General features: G+C 37.4%; 1 protein-coding gene across 3 annotated transcripts in view; it reads right to left on the reverse strand.

The window, feature by feature from the left end:
• Positions 1-1060: 1060 nt before the first annotated feature.
• Ndfip1 (Nedd4 family interacting protein 1) overlaps positions 1061-27317 on the reverse strand; it is a 107633-nt gene continuing 81376 nt past the window's right edge. For all 3 annotated transcript variants that reach the window (XM_004854314.3, XM_021266134.2, XM_004854313.2), the window contains 7 exons: positions 22760-22847; positions 17680-17810; positions 14141-14228; positions 13248-13372; positions 11662-11728; positions 8172-8277; positions 1061-2058 (listed from right to left, as the gene is read on the reverse strand). In XM_004854314.3, coding sequence (XP_004854371.1) covers positions 8174-8277; positions 11662-11728; positions 13248-13372; positions 14141-14228; positions 17680-17810; positions 22760-22847 — 603 coding nt within the window. In that variant the 3' untranslated portion in view covers positions 1061-2058; positions 8172-8173. The remainder of the gene's footprint in view (positions 2059-8171; positions 8278-11661; positions 11729-13247; positions 13373-14140; positions 14229-17679; positions 17811-22759; positions 22848-27317) is intronic.

Here is a 27317-nt window from a genome sequence, read left to right on the forward strand (position 1 = left end):
GGTCAACGACCCCTCTCCTGGGGGCCTTCTCTACTATGAATAACATTTAAACAAGAATACGTTACGTTATTACTTCTAACAATCAACAAAAAACTAGTCAAACTGATCACTGAAATATCCAGGAAGTTTTTTATTTTCCTGTTTGGCTTTCAAACAGCCTTCTTTGTCTGTTCCATATCGATAACCCAAACACACACCACCCCCTGCTGACTCGGGATGGTCACGTGATTCCAGAAGTTCATGGACAGCAAATTAATGAACATCTACAGCTATGATACCAAGCTAGCACTCATTTGTATAAGCAATTTGATTATCTTGCTGCATTTTTTTTGGTACTGGGGATCGAACTCGGGACCTTGCACTTGTGAGGCAGGCGGTGGAACCACTAAGCTAAATCCCTGGCCTTGCATTTTTTTAAATATATAATTTAAGTGGAATATGGGGGGAAATATCAAATGGTCCACATTTTAAGAACCACTGGTCTGTAAATGTAATACAAACAGGAAGATTAGAGTGAGGAGTCTTTAGCCTCAATTGGGCACACACAGGACTCAAACCACAGGCCATTTTCTTTCTTTCCTTCCTACTTTCCTTTTTGGTTGAGACAGGGTCTCACTATGTAGTCCAGGCTGGCCTCGACTCATGGTGATCCTCAGCTTCAGGCTCTAAGTGCTAAGATTTCAGGTGTGCGCCACCAGCCTGGGCCCACTGTCTATTTTCAACTGAGAAACGGGATGGATAAATGTAGAAAACACTGCAAGTTAAGATCGCATCTACAGAATAAAGCAATCAGGAATTCTAGAATAACTTAAAAGTCTCTACAGTTGCTCCCTATTTTCACCCATTATCTTTAGCAGAACCAATGTTCACATACATTTTTAGAAATGTATGGAGTAGGATACGAAAGAAGGGAACCTCCTATGCAGCGATAAAGAAAAAATTGACCCCAAATCAGTTTTTTAATATTTACCGAAGGATTGTTAGATTAGTTGTTTTAGCAATCAATAAATGCAAATCAAACAAAAAACAACAACAAAAAACCCCACACTAATCTACAGTAAAAGGTGCTACACAAGAGACATTTATTAATGTTCTGTTGTATTTACAGTTTTAACATACAAACCAAGGTGTATTACCACTTGGGCAGAAAGCACATCATTCTACATTACTAATTCATTGGTTTCTGTTAACACATTGTAAAAGCAAGTAGTACAGTATGTTAGGGATCATCTCAAAAGTTCCAAGCTAATTCTTTCTTTGCTCCTAGTTACCTTATCTTTTAGGACTCTAATTATAGTGTCAGAAATTACAGACTGTCTAAAATTACATTTTTGTAATTAAGCTGTATTTGTCTTTGTCCTTTCTATTTATACAGTAACACTTCCTGAATTCCTTAGATACACACCACAGAATAAGGTACTGTAAAATTCTGCATACAGACTATAAAAATTAATGCTTATTTACTAATTAAGAATGTATTTTTTGACTACAACTTAAATATATTTCACACTATGATTTTGCTTCCAGGTGTTCACACACAGTACAACTGAATAATTTTCTAGATTAATTTTAACAGCAAATATGGATTATAAACAGAAATGCAGTCATAATAGAAGTTATTAACTTTTGAGAAAAACTCTTTAAAATAACCAGTCTTATATCTTACACTAAAATCTTTAATTCCAAATTCATTTTTTTTTTCTGAGATGAAGGATGAATAAAGCAAGGTTGCCCCCTACTGACTACAGGGACATGGCTCATGCTATTTAAAATGACTACAAACGATACATAAGGCATTATTAATACATCACAGACTTGATTGCAAGAGTGTTTTCAAACATTAACCACTAATGATTCAATGATTACAGAATTCTGCATTAACTATTAAAATTTTACACCTAGGAACAAATAGAGAGAAATGATCTTTTTCAACAGTACTTTGTTTTTTAAAGCAGGTGATTACTCCTCTGTTCTTCATCTTGATTCACTTCCTGCAGGTGTTCTCTTGCTTCTTGAGAGGGAATTCATAAATGCAGGAAGGCCTTTGCCAGAAAACATCTGCCAGAGAAGGATATTGAATAGTGAAACTCTAGTTAGCTTGTTATTTTGGCTAAGAGAAGGATGTAGTCACAAAGGAAGGCAGGATGTTTGGAGACATAAGAGGTGCATTTTAACATAGTTTTAAGATCACTATATACTGACATCAAAGTATTCAATAAACATTAAAATTTTACTTTTTAACATTACCAAGGCCTCCAGAATTAGAACTGGTATTCTGTTTCTAAAAATCTGTATGAGTTCAGCAGTTTCTTCCTATTCTTTCTTCTGTTCTAGCAAGAGAACAAAATGGAAGCAGCAATTTTTCATTCTACATTTAACCCTGCCAGCAATAACTAAAAACTGGGACAGAATTCAAGAGTACAGGTAATTTCCCTAATACAACTGAAGCTACAGTTTCCTCTGACAATTCTGCCAGATCTCACACAGGAAGATTTCCAACGAGGATGTCAATGATGTCATGCTATCAGCAAAGTTAAAAAACAACTATAAAATCACACACAATACTTTTTAAAAATAAATTTACTTTAAAAGCCAAAGTATTTTGGGGGCATTCTTCTCTGAAAATAGTTAATGTATTCCCAATTTAAAGAAAGGCATATATATGAATATATATGTTCTCAAAGTAATTATTTTTTTAATGGTGCTGGGGATTGAAACTGTAGCCCTGTGCATGTTAGCTAAAGTTCTCTGCACTGAGCCACATAGCCAACTTTGTCCATATGGTTCAATAAATTTGGCTTTCTGTGAGGCATTTTGGGACTGACACAGTAAATTATTTTGATTCTTACGGAAAAAATTTGGGAGAAAACTACAAGTAATGTTAAAAGAGAAACGATAGAAATATACTCATAACTTTAATATGTGGCACCCAGCATGGATTGACAATTAGGGTACTTTTCTATCACTCTAGATTACTGTAAAAGCCACAAGAAACACTTTTATGTCTTTTCTGCTTAGACTACAAGCATAAATCTTTTTTTTGGTACCAGGGATCAAACTTGGGTCCTTGTGGCCTTGGGGCAGGTGGTGGAACCACTGAGCTAAATGCCCAGCCCCTAAAAGCATAAATCTTTAAAAGGCTGCCAAAATGCAGAGAAACTAAAATACTTCAGGAAATTGAAATATTCTTTAAGAAACTGAACAATTTTTCAAACTCAAAATTCAGTTGCGTTTAGTAAATCAATAATAATATTGACACAAGGCCAACATTTATTCAGATTGAGAGACATAAGAGGTAGAAAGATGTCAGAATGTAAAGATATCAGAGCTGGGTGTGGTAGTGCACACCTGTAATCCCAGCACTTGGGAGGCTCAATGCCAGCCTGAACTACATAGTGAGCCCCTGTCTCAAAAAGCTCCCCCCCCCACCCCAAAAAATAGGCTATCAGAGAGGATTAGAAGGAACTGTAAACCAAGCTGAAGAAAACAGGAAACTAGAAGACTGCTATCAAATGAAGGTTTATGATGAGGGCAGAATCACTATAAACCCAAGTAATCTGTTTTATCAATTTTGATTAGTAGGTGAAAGAATGACTTAATGGTCAACACACTGAAGTTTAGAAGAGTACAGGTAGTTCTACCTGAAGCACTTCCTTAGTTCATGTTATTTCATGAACAGTTTTAACAGATTCCTTCTAATCAAAGCCTGCCCCAGACAATCATTTAAAATCCACTAAGAGGACCTAGATAGGTTACCACAAGCAGTCTCTATCACCACACTCCAAATGGAAAAGGCTGCTAGAGAAGCACTGCAGTGTAAGACCTGGAAGCTTATTCAGATCAGTTTGAAAGGCAGTGTCACAGAAACACTGGGTGATACATGAGCTGGAAGACAAACAGATCGTAGGGACTGGGGAATCCTACAAATTTTCTCTGAGGATCCCCTGTACCAGTGACAGTGAACCTTTAGAGCTTGCAATGATACAAATAGCACTGAGAATCAGATCATTTAGCCAATAGCCTACAGATCATTTAATTGGAGGAAAACAACTGAACATTATGTGTTTTGTTTTGTTTTTTTAAACCACAGTCCAAGGAAAATACCATTTCTACTGTCTGGGTACTTTACAACACCGTCTTCTAAATCAAACCTGACCTTGAGATTAATTTCCTTTTGTAAGAGAGGTAGTACTGGGAACTGGGGGAAATTTATGGAAAGGGAAAAATGAAGTGTTTGCCATCACATGGAAAAAAATTACAATATCTGACCCCTGAAAGATACTGCTTACCAGAACATAGGAATCACTTCTTAATTATGAACAGCCCTCACTCATTAGTGCCAGGGCTTAAAAACCTTTTCCCTTCTATTTAGGATGTAATAATTTTTTAAAAATACTATGCTTCATATGTGCAAGTGCTTTTAGCATTTGCTAACAAGTAGTATTAGCTGTAATCAATTAAGTGTTACCACCTTAACAGTTACTGCAGCTAACCTTCCATTTACCTGGCAGCATCAATCAGAGAAGAGAGTATTCCATAAAGGTGTATTTTTTTTCTTCTGCAATACTAAGATTGAACCCAGGGTCTGCATCACTGAATATAACCAAAGCCCTTTTAATTTTGAGACAGGGCAATCCTCCTTCCTGCCTAAGGCTGCTGAGTAGCTGGGATTACAGGTATGTACCACCATACCTAGCAAAAGTGTACTTTTCAGTGAACTTGTAATTAAGAAGAAGTATGAATACTTTCCTTTTTTATCATTCACCACAGGTAAAGATCTTTGAAAAAAAAAAAAAGTAATGTTTCTTTGTGAACAACACATAAGGAACATTTCATTTCTTCTACTTCCTCACAGTCACATACACTTGGTGCCACTGTGTCCACTTTTAGCAGTTCCTTCTGGCTTTTGTTGTGAAGTGGGAAACAATTTAACTGAGAAAATTAATGCTCTCACCCACCCTTTGGGCCTAAGGCAACTCTGAAAGGGACCAGACTGCTCCACCTGAGTAATACACAAGCTTAACAGCCTTCTTAGACTTTATACCACCTGTTTTAGTTGATTGGGGGGGGGGTTCTCTGATCATTTTAAGATTAGTGTATTTGTAATGTATCTGGGTAGCTGAAACAAAGTCATTATTCTTAGATTCTCTTCTACTAAAATGCCAAATCTTAGTAAAGCATGGAAGGTATATTATTTTTTCTGTTAACAAATTTATTTTTAAAATTCCCTACCTTTGGTCTTTCTGGCACAAATAAACCTACAGTTAAGTTTTTTTATTTTTCTTCTGGTACTGGGGATCGAACTTGGGTCCTTGCGCTTGTGCAGCAGGCGGCGAAACCACTGAGCTAAATCCCCGGCCCCTACAGTTAGCTTTTTAATTAGTAACACTACCATCAGAAAAGGTAGGAGTTCAAAGAAAATAAAACCTTCACACTTGACACAATGCTTTTCCTGCAGATCATTTAACTAAATTTGCTCTGAACTAAATAAGGACAGCTTTCTACATTTGGATCTGGGTGGAGAGTTCTTACCCCTTTCACTGAACAAAGGACACTCAGTCCCATAGGATATTATGGCTTCTCAGATTCTCTCTGAGGTTTCCCTAAGAATCAGTAAGGAAGCCATTAGAATCTTGAATGCTGTTAAGTCCTCCCATGCTTAATTTGGAACTCTGAATCCTATGGGCATGTCGGGAATGATTTCAAACCAACTAAGGTATCAATGCTGGGCAGAGAAGCAAATGAATGTTATCATGCCCTCTCATGGGGGACACTCATTTATCTACGGCCAAGTTTCTAATGACTCCAAAAGCACACTGCTGGGCCGGGGATTTAATTCAGTGGTTCCGCCACCTGCCTTGCAAGCGGAAGGGCCTGAATTCAAAGATCCCCGGTACCAAAACAAAAAACAAAAAACAAAAAACAAAAAAAAAGCACACTGCTAAACTCTGCCAGGCTCTTAAGTTCAAACAAGTACCCTGAACAGCTCCCGAGCATTTTACTAAGGGCTGCCTGCTCCAAAGCATAACCCTAAAGATGGTTTGTTTTAAATTCAGAACACTCAAGAAATATTTCAAAGATTTTGAAGCAAAACAAATTTCAAAAATTTGAAAAAAGATTTAAAAAATCAAAATAAAAACATTGTCATTAAAATCACTAACAATACAGAAAAACAGTATTTCAAGCTTTCTCATGACCTATTTGTTAAGTGTTAAATAAACCCAAGATGAAGAAGGTACATAATTCCCTAAAAAGACTGAAATTTCTCTCTAAATGAAGAATGAAGAGAATATACAGAGGGGTAATTTCAGACCACTGAGAAATTCATAGATACCATTATACTACACCTACAGAATCCAGTATTTAATTGAACAAAAACTGCACCAAATACTTGATATGCCTCATAAAGTCAGGATGTGCTACACAGAAAGATACACCATAGGCCTTAGGGCCTAAGCCAGTGGTTAATGTACATGTGTCCAGACTATGACTGAGCTCAAATTCATGACATGCCATACCTTTAAAAACATCCAATGTAAGATTTCTTACCCCTTTAAAAACATCACAAACACACAGAACATATTTCCTTAAAGAAACTGACTTTAACACAAGCTAAGGTCATGCGTTACTTACCTAAGTACATTAAATTATATATGTAAAATGTTTAATAGTGTCTGATACATGGAGAACTTTAAAATGTCAGTGTAGTTATTTTGATTATATCATACTTGAAAAACCCTTTGTTACATTAAAGGTGTCATTTTGTTGCTTAAAAGCTTTCAATTCTGTCCCACTACCAAGAGAATTAAATAGGGTGGATAAATTTTGATGCATACTGGCATCACAACAGGTCTTCAAAACTGAGAACCTCATTCTTAGTATGTGATTACTTGAGCAAATTATGATACTCAACAGTGACAAGAACAAAATGATGTTCACGTGAGCTTAGCCTTGCATCGAGCCAACATGTCACCATGTTAAAGTGCAGCTCTATGAACTTAACAGTTACACTGCAAATGGGCTTAATACTTAAGACGTTTAAGAACACTGATTCAACTGGCTTTCCTGCCTTGATCCTCAATACTCTGTTATGCTCCAATTGAGCTGCTGTCCTTATATTTCTCAGCCTCTATTTCTGCTCTTCATTCTGCCTAAAGTGATTCGGAAATCCTTTCCCACACTATCCAATTCCCACTAGCTGAAATTCTACTTATTATTCAAGGTTTGTTACAACTGCTACATGCATGTTGTAAACTCTTGCCTGAGATCTTCAGCTGATGCTGAAGTGTCCACTCCTTCATCCACACAGCTCCCAAAAGCCCTAAAAACAAAGAGCCAAGTCCAAGTAGACCTACATGGTCTTATCAGAGAGCTCTCTCTGGTGTACTCTTTTTCAAAGTTCCCTACCTCTTCTTTTAGGTAGCTACTGATGTAGGATGAAGTCAGCCTCTGCAAAAAAGCAGGTATCAATCAAAGAACCTAGGCAGGGCCTAGTCATATTACAGACAAGGGAAAGGTCCTCTCTTCCCTTCTTTGCCTTGAGATTGAACCTTCCTACCACCAGAGTGAAACTATCTGGGTGTGAACTTAAAAAAGACACCAGGAAAGACTCAATGACTTTTTTTTTTTTGGTACCGGGGATTGAACTTGGGACCTTGCGCTTGCAAGGCAGGGAGCGGAACCACTGAGCTAAATCCCTGGCCCACAATGATTAATTTTAAGAGATGGAAGCCTTGGTGGGCTTGGCAGCAATCTAAGCTTATCATCTCTTCTCTCTAGAGTCAGGGGGCTCTGTGTGATTACTGATTAGGCCTGAAGGATTACTTCTGAATGATGTCCTCTGGAACAGGTACAAAAGCAAGCAGTGGCTTCAGGATGCTGGCTTCAATCAAACAATATCTCAGCTCCCTGATGGCTACTAAGACCCCTGTCTCTTTTGAATTGTCAAAACATGAAATAACATTTCCTCCTACAGCAGTTTTTCTCACTTTCCTTTATGACAGCTTTTTGTTGACCTCTCTATCCCAAACTAGAAACTGCAAAAGAGGTAGGGACTATATCTTCCTTACCTCCTCTACATCCCCTACCATGTATCTTTACTCTAAAACTGAATGGAAGTCTGCAATGTATCACATGCTTATAGTGAAACTAGAACACTTTTTTAAAAATACCTTTAATAAATAAAGAGAACTCTGGTCCGGGGGAGATTTGAGAAAGTTTCTGGCATCTTCCGAACTTTTGCATAATTGATAAATCCTCTGAGAAACAGGAGAAAGCCTAATTTAAAAAAGAAAAGTTAAGAATGAATTTACAATTTCCACGTTAAGTTTCCTCACCAGAAAGATCCCTTCTGATACCAATATCCTGTCATTTTTCTACTAAAGGCTATTAAAACATGAAACATTTCCTTCAGCACCTCCAAAGAATTTTCATACCAAATTATCCATTCCTCAGTGAGAGAGTATAACCTCAAGAGTCAAAAATCAGAAGTTTCCTTGGCACATTCACAATTTAATTGGTCTAACAAGGAAATAATAAAATGGAGCCCAACATTTATATCTGGAAGCCTCACTGAGAAGCACATCAAAACCTACTTACTATATGCCAAAAAAAAAAATTACTGCATGATAACTCAAAAAACATGAGAGGTTAGAACTATTTTTCTCAAGTTGAAGGGGGTAGGGGGAGAGAATCTATCTGTTCAGTGATTTTTCTGTTGACAGTACATAATGTTGTCCACTAGAGGTCAGGGTCCTCCTAACTATTACAGTAATTCTCATATTCTCAATTCTGAACTCTATTTCTCTACTTTTATTAAGATTGAATTTATCTATTCATCTATCCACCTACCTACCCAAATATGTCAGTCTGCCTAATTACCTATCTTTGCAAGTGCACTACCACTGATCTTCATTTCCAGTCTAAGGCTGATTTTGTACAATTGCACTAGAATCTATTAATTCACACCACTTCAAAGGGTCAGGGGATGGTGTTGGGTTGATGTGTGTGATGTTCTCTGTTCTATGGAAATTCACACACTCCTGACCTTCCACTTTCAGAGCTGGTCCCTGAGTCTTTTTTGGGGGTAGGGGGAGTCAGGGTCTTACTATGTAGTCCACTCTCAGTGATCCTCCTGTCTCAATCTCTCAAGTGCTGGGATCACAGGAGTGCACCACCACTCCCGGCTGGTCCCTGAGTCTTAGGCACATTTTAAAACACCCTTACTGAGATACAATTTATATATCATAGAGGTCACTTTGTACCATAAACTGGGTTTTAGTGTACTTAATAGAATTGTACAGCCCCTAGCCATAAGGTAATTTTTAAACACACTCATCAACCCTGCCGAAAACTTGTATCAACTAGCAATCACTCTTAATTTACCTACTCCCTCTTCCCCTTTGCCCAGCCCCAGGCAATTATTCAACTTTCTTTAGGACACATTTTAAATTATATTCAGTGGTGAAAACTCTTTATACTCAGACAGGAGAATGATTTTTGGCAATAACCAAGAATTGTCAGTGCTGAGTTTGGTGAACACCATTCTATTTGGTGCCAGAAGCACAAAACTATAGAACAAGGGTCTGTGTCAAGGGGAAGCCTCCTAAAATGGAGAGCACAAAACCTGTGGGGGGGGGGGGGGGGAATGCAGCTATACCCAGCTCAGTTCCAACCAAAAGGTACCATATGTGCAAATATAGACTGGTTCTGCTAGTTATTCCAGCTCCTAAGAAAAATTTAAAAATTCAGGTGTCTTATGTGAGAAATCTTGATTTTTAAATGTTGGCAATCAATTTTTAAAACTTCTAAAATAGAGCCGGGAGTTAGCTCAGTGGTTCCGCTGCCTGCCTCGAAAGCGCAAGGTCCAAAGTTCGATCCCTGGTACCAAAAACAAACTTCTAAAATAACCATGGAACAAACAAACCCAATTACAGGTTAGATGCAGTTCATGAGATGCTAGCTTTGGGAGCTCTGCCCTTGTAGGAGACACTCCATAAAACTGGTTCTAATCAAAGAGAAGCTCCAACACTGAGCCAGGCATTGGGGGCAAATAAGTGTATCGGAAGTCCCAGCATGTTTTGCTCATAAGTAAATAGTACACAGATCAACAATAAAGTATATAAATCCATCCCCCATAAGGCTTTAATATAAAAAGAAAATCAACATTAATTTCTTTAAATAATTATGCTATAAGCAATAAACCTGAAAATATGCCTAATGACTCTTTGCTCCTCTCAGGACTTTACTTAACTTTAGGCTCAGGTGAGGAGAGGAGGTCAGGCTCTCCCTTAAAAGTACAGTTTAAAGCATAAGCAAGCCAATGAATTATTCCTCATAAGTTACTCTCCTTGTCAATCATTTTTATTATTAAACTTCTTATTGATCAAGGAAAAAAAATCATTATTTCTCTTTCTGGAATTATTGGAATTCCAATGACCAAGAGTAGAGCAGATGATGCTATTGGGGGAGGATAATGTGATGGATGACTTGTATTTTCCAAGGAAAATGCAGTCACTGATGCATGGCTTTTTCAGCCTAAGTGAGTCTTTTTTTTTTTTTCTTAAATTCTTTTATTGGTATATTTTAGGTATACAACACAATTACATTTCTCATTGGGAACTTGTACCTTTACATGATGCATCTTGATTCTTATTTTTTCCCCATTCCTAGCCCTCCCTTCACCCCCTCCACCCTTCCCTATTTACAAAGGCTTCTAAGTGAATCTTTTAAGCACCTGGTGGGCACTGGTGTTAGGGTGCCCTAGCTAGTCCCATTAGCAGCAGCACCACTATCAAGCACTAATAAGGAGGCAATAAGAAGGCCCAAGCCAGGAGACAGGAGGAAGTGATGTCAAAGATGTACAGTAAGTCAATCACATAATTAACAGTTATAAGATGGCCCTACTACTGCTCTGTAGAAATGACAGTGATGGTGGACTCTTAGTGCATAACATACATTTTCTTTATAAATAATGAAGTCATATTAAAATAATTCACCCTAGCATTCATTTCTTTGCTTTAATTTTTAGGACTGGACTTTAAAATATTTAGAGCTGAAGACTGATGGCCTGAACTACTTAGACATATTTTTAAAAAGCCTCCTACCCACTCAAAAATAATTCTTATGCTCCCCAATGGTAAACTGAAGAATTCTGGAAACCCATAATGGTTCTTTCAGAAGTTACATCTAATAAGACTACACACTTTTTGCTATTTATTGACAGATTAACCAAAGATAAGCTACATACATCCATGAGTTAGTTCAACTAGTTATAATGTGCCTATAAGCAAACTGAGGCTTAGTTTGTGAACCTTCTGTGGCAATAATTCAGGGGGAGCGGTGGAGGTGGGGGTGTCAGGGGGGTGTCTCCACAGACCAGGTCACCATATTAGCGTATTCTGCTGATCACAGGAGAAAAAGATATAAATGGGTTAGGAAAAACCTAATCCTACAAAGAGCCTTTATAAAGGTGCATATTACTACTTCGATGGTGACAACTGCTTCATCTTTATGAAAGAAACATTTAAAAAAATTATACTTTATACTTTTAATTGATGATTAATATATTACTATACAATAAGTGAGATGACAATTTACTGAAAGTAATTTTAGCTATGGAATTTAACATAACATTTTTCTCCTTACATTAAAAGTACTTACCTAAAACCAGGAACACCCACCAGAGCCAGTACTGACCATCAAAGTATCCAGGGAAATAGGTGGAAAACTGGAAAAATGAGGCAAGCACTTTATAGCAAATTAATAAGATACAATTTCATATATTAATTTAAGGACATACAAAACATGAGACTTTGTTATGCCATTGTTGTCATTTCATCCTTACAATAATTTCAAAATGTGTTTTTTTTTTTTTTCCCTTTTTTTTTCTTTTGAGAAAAGGTCTTGTTTTGTAGTTTAGGTGGCCTTGAACTCACTATGTAGTCCAGGCTGGCCTCGAAATCATAACAATCCTCCTGCCTCAGCCTCAATGCTGGGATTACAGGCATGTGCCACCATGCCCAGCTCAGACAGTATTTTATATATTACTAATATGAAAGCTATGACAAATGCAAATCTGTTTCCTTTCATGAAAAAGCAACCTTTAAATATGTGAGCTTTATAGTTTTTGAAAGTATACAAAATTTGTTTTTTAAAAAAGTCTTGCTCACATAGTATTTACCCTTCTAGAAATATTTATCGATGATAATTTTACTTTGCTTATCCAATAGTGCTAATGCCAATTGTTTGGCTGGTGTGCCAATTTATAACGAATAAACTGGTTTTGTCTCTAAGGCTGGCACTTGCAATACACGTATTGAAAGTCACAGAATACTTTAAATTTTTTTGTTTTTCTTTTTGAGACAGGGTCTCACTATGTAATCCAGGCTGGCTTCATCCTCACTATGGAGCCCAGATTAGCTTCGAACTAAATCCTCTTGCCTTAGCCTCCTGAGGAGTAGGATTACAGTATATCCAGCTAGAAAATATTTTTAAAGCTAAGATCTCTGAGAACTTTAAGTTATTTCATGCAACTTTAACAGGCAACTCCCAAATCAATGAAAACATACATCTCCTTAACTTACTTCATAGGTTGACCCCTAACAGAGTAACAGTTGTTGAACACTTTTGGATCCCCAAACATTTTGGCATGACTAGTCCTGGAAAGAAGGTAATGGAGGGACAGAAGGAGGTGCAAGGAAGGAGATAAGTAATTATATGAAGAATTAATGAGAGGAATGCCTACTTTTGATAAGACACGACAGAGGTGATAACCTTTTTATTAGAAAACAACTAACTCAGATTGTACACATACAATATATTATAAACACTAAAAACAAAGCAAGGAGCTGGTGAAATACCTATAGAACAGACCAACATCCACTAAACTTCACTATAAAATTTGTATGTAGTAACCACTTGCAACTGATTTTGGTTCAACTTTATCATGAAACCAGAGGAAAGACAAAACAAATAGAATTTTAAATGTTGATATAAGCTGGGGATGGTGACACATGGCTGTAATCCCAGCACTCTAGGAGGGTGAAGCAGGAGTATCACAAGTTTGAGTCTAGTCTGAGCAATTCAGCGACTTAGGGAGACCCTGCCTCAAAAGGAGGGAAGTGTAGTTCAGGGCAAAGGCTGCAGGAAGAAAAAAAATGTTGAGATAATTTTCAAAAATTGAAGATCCAAAATCATTTTAAGTATTGTCTCTTGGCAGAATCTACCTTTTCTGTTGTACAACTTACCCTGACAATCAGGATCCACTTAATTAGAGAGAGACCAAATCCTGAGATGGCCCCATACCTTCCTGCAGCTGAGGTGGTCAGGCAAAAAGAAAGGAAAAATCCAATCCAGTTGAAGAGGAATGCCACTGTAAAAGCAGACCAGGAAAAGATTCAGACATTGTTCCTTGTTAGCCAAGGAACAATAGTGCTCTTTATATCTGCCTCTGCTTAAGTGACTTTCCCAAGGATAAAAGATGACTTACCCTTCACAGGCCTCACCCTACCTCCTCCCCAACACCCACCTTTCTGTCTTCCCCTCTAAGCAACAAGAAAATATCTTGTCTGACTAGCATGTTTTACACTATTATGTCTATTGCTATTCACTGTTAAAAAAAAAAAAGCCTTAAATTCACCAAACTGTTACTCATGACTTGGGCTTTTTGCAGTGTACTGAATACTTAAGTAAATAAATGTCTTGGACATTAAATTGCTGCTCCCAAATCATCTAATTCAACTTATTCATCTGTGAATTCTTAAAGTTTACATAAAGTCACCTCTAAAGCATTGCATTTTCTTTGTTTTTAATAAAGCTAATAAAATAATTGCTCATATCTAAGTGAAGCTCATGAAAAGATAAATACAAAAAAAATTAAGGGAGAAAAATCGGGCTGACTTTGATCTATCAGACAATAGAACCTTTCAGAAAAAACTCCACCAGAAAAAGGCATTTGAGTCCTATTCTAGAGATGAGCATGAATATGAGCAATGCTAAGAGCCCCTGCTGACCTAAAAGATGAAGATTAGCTCATGTGAAAATGCAGCACTCCCATTGCTGCCTTAATCATATTTTTCATAGATGAATCCAAAGCTCTCTGGTTTGCATGAAGTTACTCTGCTTGCATGTATATACTTACTGAAAAAAGTTAACATGAAAATCCCATCATTTCCTATCCTCAGCTGGTCAGCATCATCAAAATCATCACGACCCACAAAATCCTCATCCTAAATAAAAATAAGGTAAATTAATAATAAATTATTTCTAGGCAAAGGAAAGACATGAAGAAAGATAAAAGGCAAATATTGAGCACCAAGGACAAAATGTATTGGTCTGGTTCAATTCAAAGCTATCAGCATTAGAGCCTCAGTATATTTAAAATTTTTTACTTTGCATTATACCTAAGAAATAATTAGGGCCGGGGATTTAGCTCAGTGGTTCCACTGCCTGCCTCGCAAGCCAAAGTCCCGAGTTAGATCCCCAGTACCCACCCACCAAAGAAATAATTAGAAAGAAATCTTGTTTTCTATCTGCAGTTTTCTAAATGAATGTTTCATTTTATAATTCAAATTATTTTTTGGTGCTTGGGATCAAACCCAAGGCCCTCATGCATGGTAAGCATGATCTCTACCCATACCCATACCCAGCCCCAATCTGAATTCTTATAAGAATACACTTCAAAAATTGAGGCCGGGAATTTAGCTCAGTGGTTCCGCCACCTGCCTCACAGGCGCAAGGTCCCAAGTTCGATCCCCGGTACCAAAAAAAAAAAAAAAAATCTCAAGAACAGGCCAGGAATTTGGCTCAGTGGTGCCGTGCCTGGAAGCTCAAGGTCCTGAGTTTGATCCCCAGTACTGAACAAACAAACAAACAAAAAAATCAAGAAATAAAAAGAGAAAATAATTACTTATACATTTGGCTGAGATGCTACAATCTCAGTAGTCTAGGGCATGTTCAGGACCTACAGCAGTGATGGTGAAGCTTTCAATGATACAAACAGTCTGCCACTACTGGTATATGGTATTAGTAATCGGGGTCTATTGAGATAAAATTGACCTGCTTGGAAGGGAGGTGGTAAAACGACAATATAAGCATATATAAAAGTCTATACAAGGTTACCCATGGCTCAACTCCATTAACATTTGTTTTTTACTGGTACACAGACCCAAAACAAACTCACCTCCAATCTTATTGGCAGATAAGATCTTTACAATCCCATCTTGAAAAGACAGCATTGTAGCTCTAGAAGGAACACTGATCCTGACCAAGATCAACATATGTGGACTACCTTTTCAATTGATTCAGGTATGTACTGAGATATTTAAAAGTAACAATATAATTTAAAAGTAAAAGTGGTAAGAGTTCTACCTGGTTCAAAGATGGCTCTTCAAATGAAAAAGAAAATGTCCCAAGGACATTTCCTTACCAGAAAATGGAACAGGAGGATCCATACCAAACTGTAACTAGCAGTTCTCCTATGAGTGTAAACTAGAGTAAAAGGATGCCAGTGACAACCTCCTTTTCAAACTGCACACACTTTCTCTATGTTTGCAATTTTTATAAGAATGCATTTTATAATTTTTAAAAACATGAAATATTACTATTCTGACTTGGCAGAAAAAGATCTGTGTATAAGAGCCCAGAGATATACTCTAAAATACATGGGTATAGCATCTAATAACACTAGAAATGGCCACTGTGTTCGCTCTTGCACAGTGGGTGCCCTCATGTTGTCGGGTGTACTTATGTTCCTTTTACTTCGCCCAAACTCTCCTGCAGAGCCTGTTTCTTTTCCTATCTTTAATAAAACTTTGCAAAAAATAAAATAAAATAAACTTCGCTATTAAAAAAAAACCACTAGAAATGCCTTCTGTTCTTCCTGTCCTTCATATCTCTTCTGTAATGATTCCTCCCATAAATTCTTGCCAGATTAACATTTCCAAAACACTGTAATAGTCCTTCCATACTCCTGCTCAAAAACTCTGAAGGACTCTTTGTGAGCTACATACTGTACTAAGATTTTATGTCTCAGCCTAGCTATTCCAAGAATTCTGCAAACAAAAGTTCGGGTCTTACCTTCGTACCAGCCTTGACAAATGTCATACTCATGCAAAACCAATCACTATATCCACAGTACTGCCCCAAACCTGGTTGAATTCATATCTGCTTTCTGGGCTTTTTCCCTCTGGAACTCTTATCCATCTTCTTCCATGATCACCTATTAAAGTCACAGATCTTGATGCCCATTGCTCTTGTGTAGTGTAGATATATTTGTTGGCCTTTTACCCTAGCTAGATTTTAAACTCTGTATCCTGATTTGTATAAGGCTTACCACTTACACACTGCAAAATATATAGCACCTTATAGGAAAAAAATGCCACATATACATCTGATGATTAATAGAGCTTTAATAAGCTTCTAAATATGTCTACCTGTCAAAAGATTTCTGAAGAGTTCTGTGAGTAATCAGAATTAATTTCCACATTTGTATATTTACCATATTTCCAACAGTTCTGCAGAATACAGTAGAACATACAAGAAAGCCCTTTGGAGTCTACTCTATCTCAAGCTGACTCACTTTAGCTACTTACTAATCAAACGACTTTGGGCAATTGGCCCTAAATTTTTCCATCTTTTGAAAACAATATATAAAATATAGAAGAGCATCCAGCATAGTACCCAGCATATTTGCTTCCAATATATGGCTGTTACGTTAGTCTGACTGTTTCGTCTTTTGACAATAAGCTCCATGAGGTTTAATAGTTTCTTCCTGGTACCTATAAGATTTGAATGCAGATTAGCAGGACTAGGCTCTTCCAAACTGGGTTTTTCAGATTGCTACTCCTTATAATAGGTATAGTTTATAATCTATGTATTACCCTAAAACCAGAGGAACCTCTAGAGCCTATGCCACTGCACTACCAGGCTAGGCTTCTAGGCTTCTGTTTTTATGATTCACTACAACTTCCTGCCAAGAATACAGGGTGGAACCTTAATCACTTCCACATTCCTGGAGACTGCATCCTGCACTCATTCTCCTAATATCTGGCCTGGGGCCCTAACCGCATCAATCTGCACAAATATTTATGAAACCGCATCGATATCACTTACCAACAAGTCTAACATCAAGAGCCAAGAGTGCCCAAAAAGCAGTGCAGGCTCACATCATATCCTACCTTAACCTCCATGAATCAACAGCACACTAGATGGGATCTGATCTCACTGTACCCCCATAAATGGCATGATCTGAACTGTTGGAAGCACAAGGTTCATCTATATGACTGTTAAAGTCCCTTTTATGAGTTGTTCTCTCCATAGGTCTCCCTACCATCTACACCTAACATCAAAATATTAAGTGTGCAGAATCAAGAAAAAGTCTGTATTTCCGAAATCAGCTCCTGCTCCAAGATGTTTCAGCCACCCCAGCAGATGCAAGAAAGCAGAGATACCTACTAGTCTTAGAAATAGGGAAAATCAGCTAATTTCACTGGTCATTTTCTGCTTATTTATACCTCTTAATCTCATCATTTTCAGAAAGAGATATTATCTGAAAAGAAAATGTGTTTAAAATTAACTAAACTGACTAATCAACCATAATAACTCAAAATTGGCTAACAAAAATATATTAACTCCCATAAAGCTGCCCATCAAGTATTCGGGATGGCAAATTATACTTACTCTTCCAGGAACCAAAGGAATGGTAGCTTCAGCCTTGGTCCTCTCGGCTTCATCGTAACTGGGCAGTGTTGTAGCCACATTGTAAGATGGAGGCTTTGGAAACCCAGACTCATCCTTGTAGTCAAAATATGCTGAAGAAAAAAAAAAAATGAAGTCACAATAGCTGATGATTACTTATCTGAACTAAAGGAATAAAAGGATTCCGCAAATTGTAGCAAGCTAAACCCAGGCATTTCCGTAAGAGTACATGTAGAATAACTGAACCAAGACAGTTACAGTTGAATGTAAGAGCCTAGCAGTGATTTTTCAAATTTATCCACTTCCCAATTACTTAAAGCCCAGACTTACTTTGCAGCTTAACTTTCAATTTCTTTTTAAACACTACTGCAGATCTTCTCAAAAAGCATTTAATTTTAATAGAGAAATAAGGTAAGCTAAAAAAACTGTGTATGTACACCTGTATTCTGATTTTTTTCTATTGTCAAACAGGAAAATTAACTTTAAAGGGAAAAAAGGCTTAAAATTAATTTTTTATAGCTTTGTTCTGGCACTTTGACTCTTTTACATTACTTATTATGTATTGTTCTCTCTAATAATGCTTAAAATAATTCAGTTACAGAACAATTATTTATCTCTATTAAATCTTTATTTCTTTTTATAATGCACCTGCATTTTCACTGACCTCTATTACAAAAGATTCAATATAATCAGGAAAAATGCATTTGTAAGTGGATCAAATGTCTATATAATTTTTAATTTAAATTTTTGAAAAATTTCTATAGTTCATCAACATTTTTCTTTAAAGCCAAAATTTTTACTGTAATATACTACTGAAATTATCAATGTATCTTATTAGTAGAAAAAAGAAAAATATTTTATCTTGAAATAGAAAAGGTAGATAAAATTCAATACTCACTAAAAACACATAGCAAAATAGGAATAAAAACTTTCTTAATTTGATCACAAATCTCTATCCCCCCTCCCCGAAAAAAGGAGCAAATTACTAAATGTTTTTTCCCTAATATTAGAGAATGAGATAAAATGTCTACTACTGGTATCACCACTTCTAACCAAAGGTTTAAGTCCTAGTTGGTACAAAATAGTAAGAAAGGGCCAGGGATTTAGCTCAGTGGTGCCACCGCCTGCCTCAGAAGTGCAAGGTCCCGAGATCAATCTCTGGTACCAAAAAAAAAAAAAGCAAGAAAATGAAAAACATAAGAACTGAAAAGGGGTCTAGGGTGTTGCTCAGTGGTAGAGCCCTTGCCTAGCATGTGAGGCCCTAGGTTCAATCCCTAGTACCACCAAAAAAGAGAAAAAAATAGGAAGAAATAATTATCAATCACAGATGACATTACTGCATATGGAGAAAACTAAAAAGAACCCAAAGATAAGCTACCAAAATACATGAATTTAGCAAAGTTTCTGGGCACACTGTTTAATAACCCCAAAAACTGTATTTGCATAGGTCAACAACAAACAACGCTAAAACACAGCAAACATGCAGGATTACATCTAGTAAAAGATGTGTAAGACCTCTACATTGGAAATTATAAAATATTCAGAGAAATTTAAGACCTCAATAAGTGGAGGTATACGTCATGTTCATAAGTTGGAAGGCTTAATGTCTCATACACTTTTTTTTTTGGTACAAGAGATCGAACTCAGGACCTTGTGCTTGCGAGGCAGGCACAGTGCCACTGAGCTATATCCCCCGCAGGAAGACTTAATGTTATAAAGATGTTAATTCTCCTCAAACAGATCTTCAAATTTAGTGGAAAAGCAAATTAATCTTGATCATTATTTCATACTATACAGATTAATCAGCTCCAGATAGAATTCAGATCTAAATAAGCAATGCTAATTCAGCAATGAAGGGGGAAAGGCCATTGTAGAAGTTTTCTTCTTTTTTTCATTTGCAAAGCCTTCATACTGAGCTACAACCCCTACCCTTTAAAAAAATATATATAGTTAGCTAATTAGCTAGCTAGTGGTACTAGGGATTGAACCCATGGCCTTCACAGTGAGCTACATCCTCAAACCTTATCAGTTTGGTTTTTTTTTGGTATCAGGGATCGAACTTGGGACCTTGCGAGGCAGGTGCCGAAACCACTGAGCTAAATCCTGGGCCCAAACCTTATCAGTTTTAATTTTGAAACAGAGTCTTGCTAAGCCATGAAGTTACCCAGGCTGGGGGCTTGAACTTGTGATTCTCTTGCCTCATCCTCCCAAAAACTAGGATTACAGGTGTGTACCACCATGATCAGCTGAGCACTCTTTTGTTTTGTTTTGTTTGGTACTGGGGATCACATTCAGGTCCTTGCGCTTATGAGGCAGGCATGGTGCCACTGAGCTAAATTCCTGGCCCTGAGGACTCATCTTAGAAAAGGAAAACAAGAAGAAAGAAAACTCCAGTTAATAAATGACAAAAACATTAATCTTCTTGAATAATTTTCAATTTATAAAAGCGCATTTTTCTGATACTTAACTGCAACGCAAAGAGCTCAACAGAGACCCAGGAAGTTTCTTTCCCATTCTTTTCCTCTATTTTCCATGCCCTCTGAGTATTTAGATGAAATATTACAAAACTCAGACTGTAGGTATGGGAAATTGCTTATCTTTACCCTATACCAGGCTTGAGAAGCTTTATTATTTACTGTTCAGGCCCACAAGACAAACACAAACACAAAGAAAGAAGGGACCCCCATGCTGGCAGCAATGGGATGCATGACCTGACAATAAGGTGGGAGCAGGATATAGAGGACCCATTTTTTAATCAAAACATTCTAAGGGGCTGTGGATTTATCTCAGTGGTACTGCTGCCTGCCTTGCAAGCCCAAAGTCCCGAGTTTGATTCCCGTGCCAAAAAAAAAAAGAGCTCTAAAATGGTCAGCAGTTTTACAACCAAAGAAGGTAGAAACTCAAGTGTTCAGGTAAAAAATTACATTATGATTCTGAATAGCTAAATGTGAAGGACTTTTTTATCATTAATAAAACAGGAAATTTAAATTCTTATTAATGAATTAGGGTTTTCACTGGGTACATTTACTGGAAGACCAGTATTTATGGTCTGCACAGGAAAGTGAACAGGGGATAGCACTGTGATTTCTTTCCAAGTACGGATGTTGATTTGGTGCAATGAGATAACCTAGAATTTTTCCAAACACTTAAATTTAGCAGGGTTAGTTTCAGCTGCTTACAAATAAAAAGAATCACAACTATACAATGAGATAGAAGTACAAGAAAACTAATGTAAGAGTTCAGAAACTGAAGCGAAACACTATCTGAGCTGTGTCCTGCATAACTAGGCAGCCTCCAAACCAGAGACATCACCAATAGATTTAACCTCACCACCAACCATTACAACCACTTCAAGTGCTGCACTGCACAGGACCTGAGGCTGTTTGGGCTCTGTGGGGATGAACGATGTCTGCAACGGCCACCTAGCCTGGCAGCAGCGAGGGTTCAGGAGCAGCACATGGGCCGGCTATTTGCCTGTCTTAGTCCTGTTTTTAAAATAAATAAATAAATTTATTTATTTATTTTTGGTACCGGGGAATCGAACTTGGGTCCTTGCGCTTGCGAAACAGGCGGCGGAACCACTGAGCTAAATCCCCAGCCCACTTAGTCCTGTTTTAGAGACTGTGAAAAAGGTTCCTATTGAAACTGGTCAACTTTGAGGAATTATAGCAGAACTGGTTAGGCTCTCAACCACACACATTTCTTCTCCTCCCACATCCCTTCCACACATACACATGAAAATCAGATAACCTAGCATAATATGTGAAGACTAAAGGAGAAACAAGGGAAGTTTAAACTATCAGGAACAATAGAAAATGAAAAGTTCAGAGACTTCAAGTTTTTCAATTTTCAATTAAGACTAGACTAGCATTAACCAGGTGTGGTGGCACACGCTTGCAATCTCAGCACTCTAAGAGGCTGAAGCAGGAGGATTTCTCAGGCTCTGTCTCAAAATAAAAAATAAAAAGGCTGGGGATATAGCTCTGTGCAAAGGCCCTAAGTTCAATACCTAGCAGTTGAAAAAAAAAGAAAGAAAGAAAAAGGGCTAGGTATTTAGCTCAGTGGCATGGTGCCTGCCCCGCAAGAGCAAGGTCCTGAGTTCGATCCCTGGTAGGAAAAAAAAAAAAAAAATTTACTAGTATACTTGGGCAAGGTGGCACACACTAACAACATCAGTTATCAGGGAGGCTGAGACAGGAGGACTGCAAGTTTGAGGCCAGCCCCAGAAACTTGCAACTTAACAAAACTTTGCCTCCAAATTAAAAAAGAAAAAGTGGGGAGGGACTTGAGATGTAGCTCAGAGAAATGTAGCTCAGAGGCAGAGGGCCAGTAGCTTCGATCCCCAGTACTGGAAAAACAAAAACAACAATTTACTAGCAAAAATGACAGTATATTCCTGGTTACAGACACTAGAATCCCTAAGGGCAAGTAGAGACAGGAAGGGGATCTGGAGATGAGGGAGAGGAAGGGACAGGAAGGGAAGCAAAAGTAAAAAGGATCAAGATGCAATTTGTACATGTACCAATTCCCCATGATGAATGTGTCTATTATGTATCACAAACATATACTAATTTTAAAAATGGACTTAAAAGGGGGGCAAAACAGCTAATAAAAAATGATCATGAAAGAAAAATTAGGTGATTACCCAGTTCCCGAATTTCTATTCCTTTATCTGAAGAGTCAGTTAGAATGAATTTTTTTTTTTTTTAGTTAGAATGAAATTGAGCTCTATTCAAAAACCAAAATCTCTGCCGGATGGGTCAGTGCATGCCTGTAATCCCAGCCCTGAAGGATCAACACAAGTTTGGGCTCCCCTGGACTACAGAGTGAATTCAAGGCCAGTCTGAAGTATATAGTGAGACTCTGTCTCAAAACAACAACAACAAAAGCCATTTTATTTGTTTCTCAGAACAGTGATGGTGCATCTCTTTTACCTGAGGCTTCAAATTAAAAACAAAGCCAAGGACAACTTCAGAATGCAAAAGCAAAATACCAATAAACACAAGGTCAACAAGTAAGCATTACTTAAGGAGTCCATGCATCATCTTGCTGTGTCACCTACCTGCACTCTCTGCAGAGATGCTGCTGTAAGGTGGAGGAGCATCACCTACAACCTGTTCGGGTTCCCCGGGCTCTTCTTCATTCTGCAACTGAATAAAAAGTTCAGATTTTAATGCACATATAAAGCATGTTAGGTCATCTCTACCACTGAGATAAATACTCATCCCTCTTTCAGTTATTTTAAATAACTTAGACTGAAAATGTATCTGCCTGCAGTCTACCCAAGTCATAAAATGAAGACATCGCTGATATTTTTTTCCAGTGTGACAACTACATTTATTTAAAAGATGAACTGGCTGAGATTGGGAGCCAATCTGTAAACCAGTAACAGGATATTTACTGATGTAACCAATTCAGGACTTTGATCCTGGCTTCATTATCATCATGAAATGCAGAGTATGCTGAGGTACTATTAAAATACACATCACCTCTACACCATACTGTTAACAAAGTACTTTATCATGAAATGAAACAGAACAACTGAGGGCCTGAGGTGTCATAACCTGAAACAGAGCTCCTTAATCCATTAAATGTTAACCAACCATCTCAATCTCCAGTCCCAAGGCTATTTAAAATCAGATACTAAGAAAACATTTCTAATGAATATTGCAAAGAATTCAACTTCAAATGATTCTTTCTTGTGCCATATTCTCATCAGCATCTATCGCATGGGCACATTTTTTGAACCCTTAGTAATCTAATCTTAAACTTAAGGCACTTCCAAAATAAATTATTGTAACCTAAGATGATTTTTCTTGTAAATGAAAGTATATGGGGAAAATTATTATAGTAGAGCCAAATACCTTGGGACACCAAATCAGTGAATTATTTTAAGAGAGTTCCTGAGACCATGGTTCACCAGAATTACTGATTTAACATCATGTGACACTCTCAAAAAGGTATTCTCAACCCCTTCAATCTTGTGCCACAGGCAGGGTGGCTGCAAAAAGAAGCAAGAATTGACAGCAAGAAGAGGGAGAAAAATGATTTTTCAAGAATACTGCCTTACTGTATGGCAGCTAGTAATGTCTTTTACTTCAACCTCGCTTGACATTTCTAACCTGTTTCAGATTTCCTGAGCTGGGTCAAAGTAAACATGTTTCTTCTGCATAATTTAGGTTTCAGAAAGGAAGCAAGGCAACTCTAAGAAATATAGACATTCAAAGAATAAAGAGGTAAAGAGGTCTTAAATGCCACTACCTATAAAACAGGCTGTCTCCTAGCAACCTGGAAACGTGAAATTTGATCACCCCCACATGACAGTAACAGATACAACAGAGCAAAGAAATTCCAACCTTCTCAGAAACCTCACTTTTCTCTTTGGTAAGAAAAAGACATCACCAGGTGAAATTCTCCATTAAAATTCACTATTTTAGAATCATGCAGTAATATTTCTGACTAAAAAAAAAAAGGAAAAGGAAAAATATAAATAACAATTAAAATTCCTATTATGCCTTTGGAGGCTCCACATTCTCAGATAACCCCAAGAACTCACTACATAGCCTTCCCACTATGGCTTGTTTCTATAATGCTGGTGATAAGATTATGTTCCATCAAAAAAGAGGTTTTTTAAAAAACTTTTTTTTTAAGAAAGGTGTTTTAAAATAAAACAAAACTGAGGTAAAAGAGGCAACCACTTTCAAAAAGGTAGTATCAGCATCTATGCTAAATAATAATTTGCTGGACAATAGAATCTTAAACTACATATATTCTTAGATATATGCTCCTATTTTAGATATATCACAATCTGATGTGGTGCCTCTTGGCATGATGATATGTAATTTAAAAAATATTCATCTACAAACAGGTGCTTCTGTTGTGTTCTTAGGATTAATTCAACTACAGCACATCTAAAATAAAGCTTTCTTCCGTTTTCTTATCAATTTCCTCTGGATCCAAGTACTACTAGAAATAAATATGACGTGTATGTGTGTGTGTATGTGTGTGTGTGTGTGTGTGTGTGTGTGTATGTGGTAATGGGGACTGAACACAAGCCCTTGCGTATGCTAGACAAGCACTCTTATTACTGAGCTACACTCTCAACCCCTTCTATTAATTATTTTAATTTTGAGACAGGGTTTTCTTACATTACCTAGGCTAGCCTCGACTTGCCATCCTCCTGCCTCAGCCTCCCAAATATATGGTATTTTAAAGAATCTCCAACAGGGCCGGGGATTTAGCTCAGTGGTTCCGCTGCTTGCCCTGCAAGTGCAAGGACCCAAGTTGGATTCCCGGTACAAAAAAAAAAAATCTCCAAGAACTAGGAGTGGCAGCCTGTGCCCATAATTCTAGCTACTCAAGGAGGCTGAGGCAGAAGGATCACTTAATCCCTGGAAGTCAAGGCCAGTCTAGGCGACACGCATGGTAAGACCACATATTAAAACCAACAACAACCTTCAATATAGAAATCACATACAATTCTAGTTAAAACAGAAGCAAACTTTAAGTTTATAGATATTTGTACTCTATAGGTTTAAATTTATATTTGAATTTCCACCCCAGGAAGAAAACTTCAACCCTATTCTCCCCTAAGAAGCTCTATAGATAAATCATTTTGGAATTGAGCTATTTTTGAGCAATAGCAGACTGAGGGCTAGGACTGGGGCTCATAAGGGGCAACATTTATAACTGCATTGATTGGCAGTACCTAAAAATATATCAAAGTCATTCAGTCTGTATTTACTAAGAATGGAAAAACAATGAAGAACCCTACCAAATAAAATACATTAATCCTTATACTTGAGGAGAGGTATCAATATATACCTCTTAACTCATCCAAATACAAAAAGCGTATGAAAAATAATGCCAACCTATTCAATAAAATCATAAAGTTTCAAATATTTGCACCACTTACTTCTTGTAAATTTTAAGTCACTTCTTTAAGTTATTAACAATCAATCAGAAAATTCCGAGTCAGGGCTTAACCTCTAGCTATAAATTTTTTTTTTTTGGTGGTACTGGGAATCGAACTCTGGACCTTGCACTTGCAAGGCAGGTGGTGGCACCACTGAGCTAAATTCCTGGCCCTATAAAGGTTATTTACCATTTTTAATTCTAGAGTCAATTTCTAAAAACTTTTACTTCGTAATGCAATTTTTAAACCTCTCATTACCAACCCACTATTTCTGCATACTCTAAATCCTACGAGACCAGACGGTGTAATTACCAGGAAGTAAACAACCACATTTCTTTCAGTAAACAACTGAGTATGCTATTTTACTTTGTTATTCAGAAACAGAAAGTTTGTGAGGACTACACAAATTTTATTATATATAATATTTTCAAATACTTTTGACAAGATAACAGGCCCTCAATAATAAAATGGCAACCCTAGTTAAACAGGGCAAAGGATTTAGACAGGCATACATGGCCAGTAATCCCAGTTACTTGGGATGTGAAGGGAGGAGAATCGCCAAATTTGAGGCCAGCCGGAACACCCTGGCAAGATCCTGTCCCAAAATAAATTTTAAAAAGGGCTAGGGATGTAGAGCACCCCTGGGTTCCTTAGTCAGTGCCACCAAAATAATAGTAGTAATAATAAATAAAAATAGGCAAAGGATTGTTTTTCTGAGACAGGGTCTCTCTATGTAGCCCAGGCTGGCCTTGAACTCACAGAGATCCTCCTGCCTGAGACTCCCAAGTGCTAGGATTACAGGCGTGAGGCACCATGCCCAGCTCAAACAAAGGATTTAAACAGACACTTCTCCAAAGACAACATACAAATGGCCAGTAAATACAAAATGTTCATTATTAACTCATCAGAGAAATACAAGTCCAAACATAAGAAACCATTACATATACCATTAAAACAGCTAAAATAAAAGACATGTAGTGGGAAAACAAATTGTGTAGTTGTTATGAAAAGTTTAGAAGTTTCTCAAAAAAGTTAAAAATAGAATTGAGATAGATCAGGGTGTGGCAAAAGGTGGCTGTGAAGTGGGCAGGACCTGTTAATTACAAGATCCAGGACATAGGCAAGGACTTCTAGTGAGAACTCAAGCAAGTTTTCAATAGGATGGCCTAGACCTGACATCAGGCTGAGGGTGGGATCTGAGCACTCCTTCTCAGGGCCCAGATGTAACCGTTCTCGAGGTTTCCCTCGAGATTTAAACGGCATAAAAGGGCACATCTAACACATGAAGGCTTGGCTATCATAACTTTCTATGATAGCCCATGCTGTGTTTCCCAGATTCAGTGTGTACTTTTCTTTGCTCTCACCCTCTTTTTCTATTTACTCGACCCAAGCATGCTCTGCAGAGCCAGTTTCTCTCCCATTTTTCACTTTTGCCTTCTTGAATAAATTTTGCCACTCCTTTTTGCTCACTTCCTTCAAATCTTTGCTCAATATGAGAAAAGCCTGAAATCCAACTCCAGAAGGAGAGGTGAGCTATCCATAACCTAGTAATGTTTAGTTGGTGAGCTTCTTTTTAGAAATAAGCTACCTGAAAACAGAACTATAAAAACATCCAGCAATTACACTTCTAGGAATGTATCTGTTTTAGTTACTTTTCTTGTTGCTGAGACAAAATACTCAACACTCAAAGCTAAAGAAGGAAAGG

This window comes from Heterocephalus glaber, unplaced genomic scaffold, assembly GCF_053883595.1.
Source record: "Heterocephalus glaber isolate CG9 unplaced genomic scaffold, H.glaber_assembly_v1.0 deba00001463, whole genome shotgun sequence".
NCBI classification, from domain to species: Eukaryota; Metazoa; Chordata; class Mammalia; order Rodentia; family Bathyergidae; genus Heterocephalus; species Heterocephalus glaber.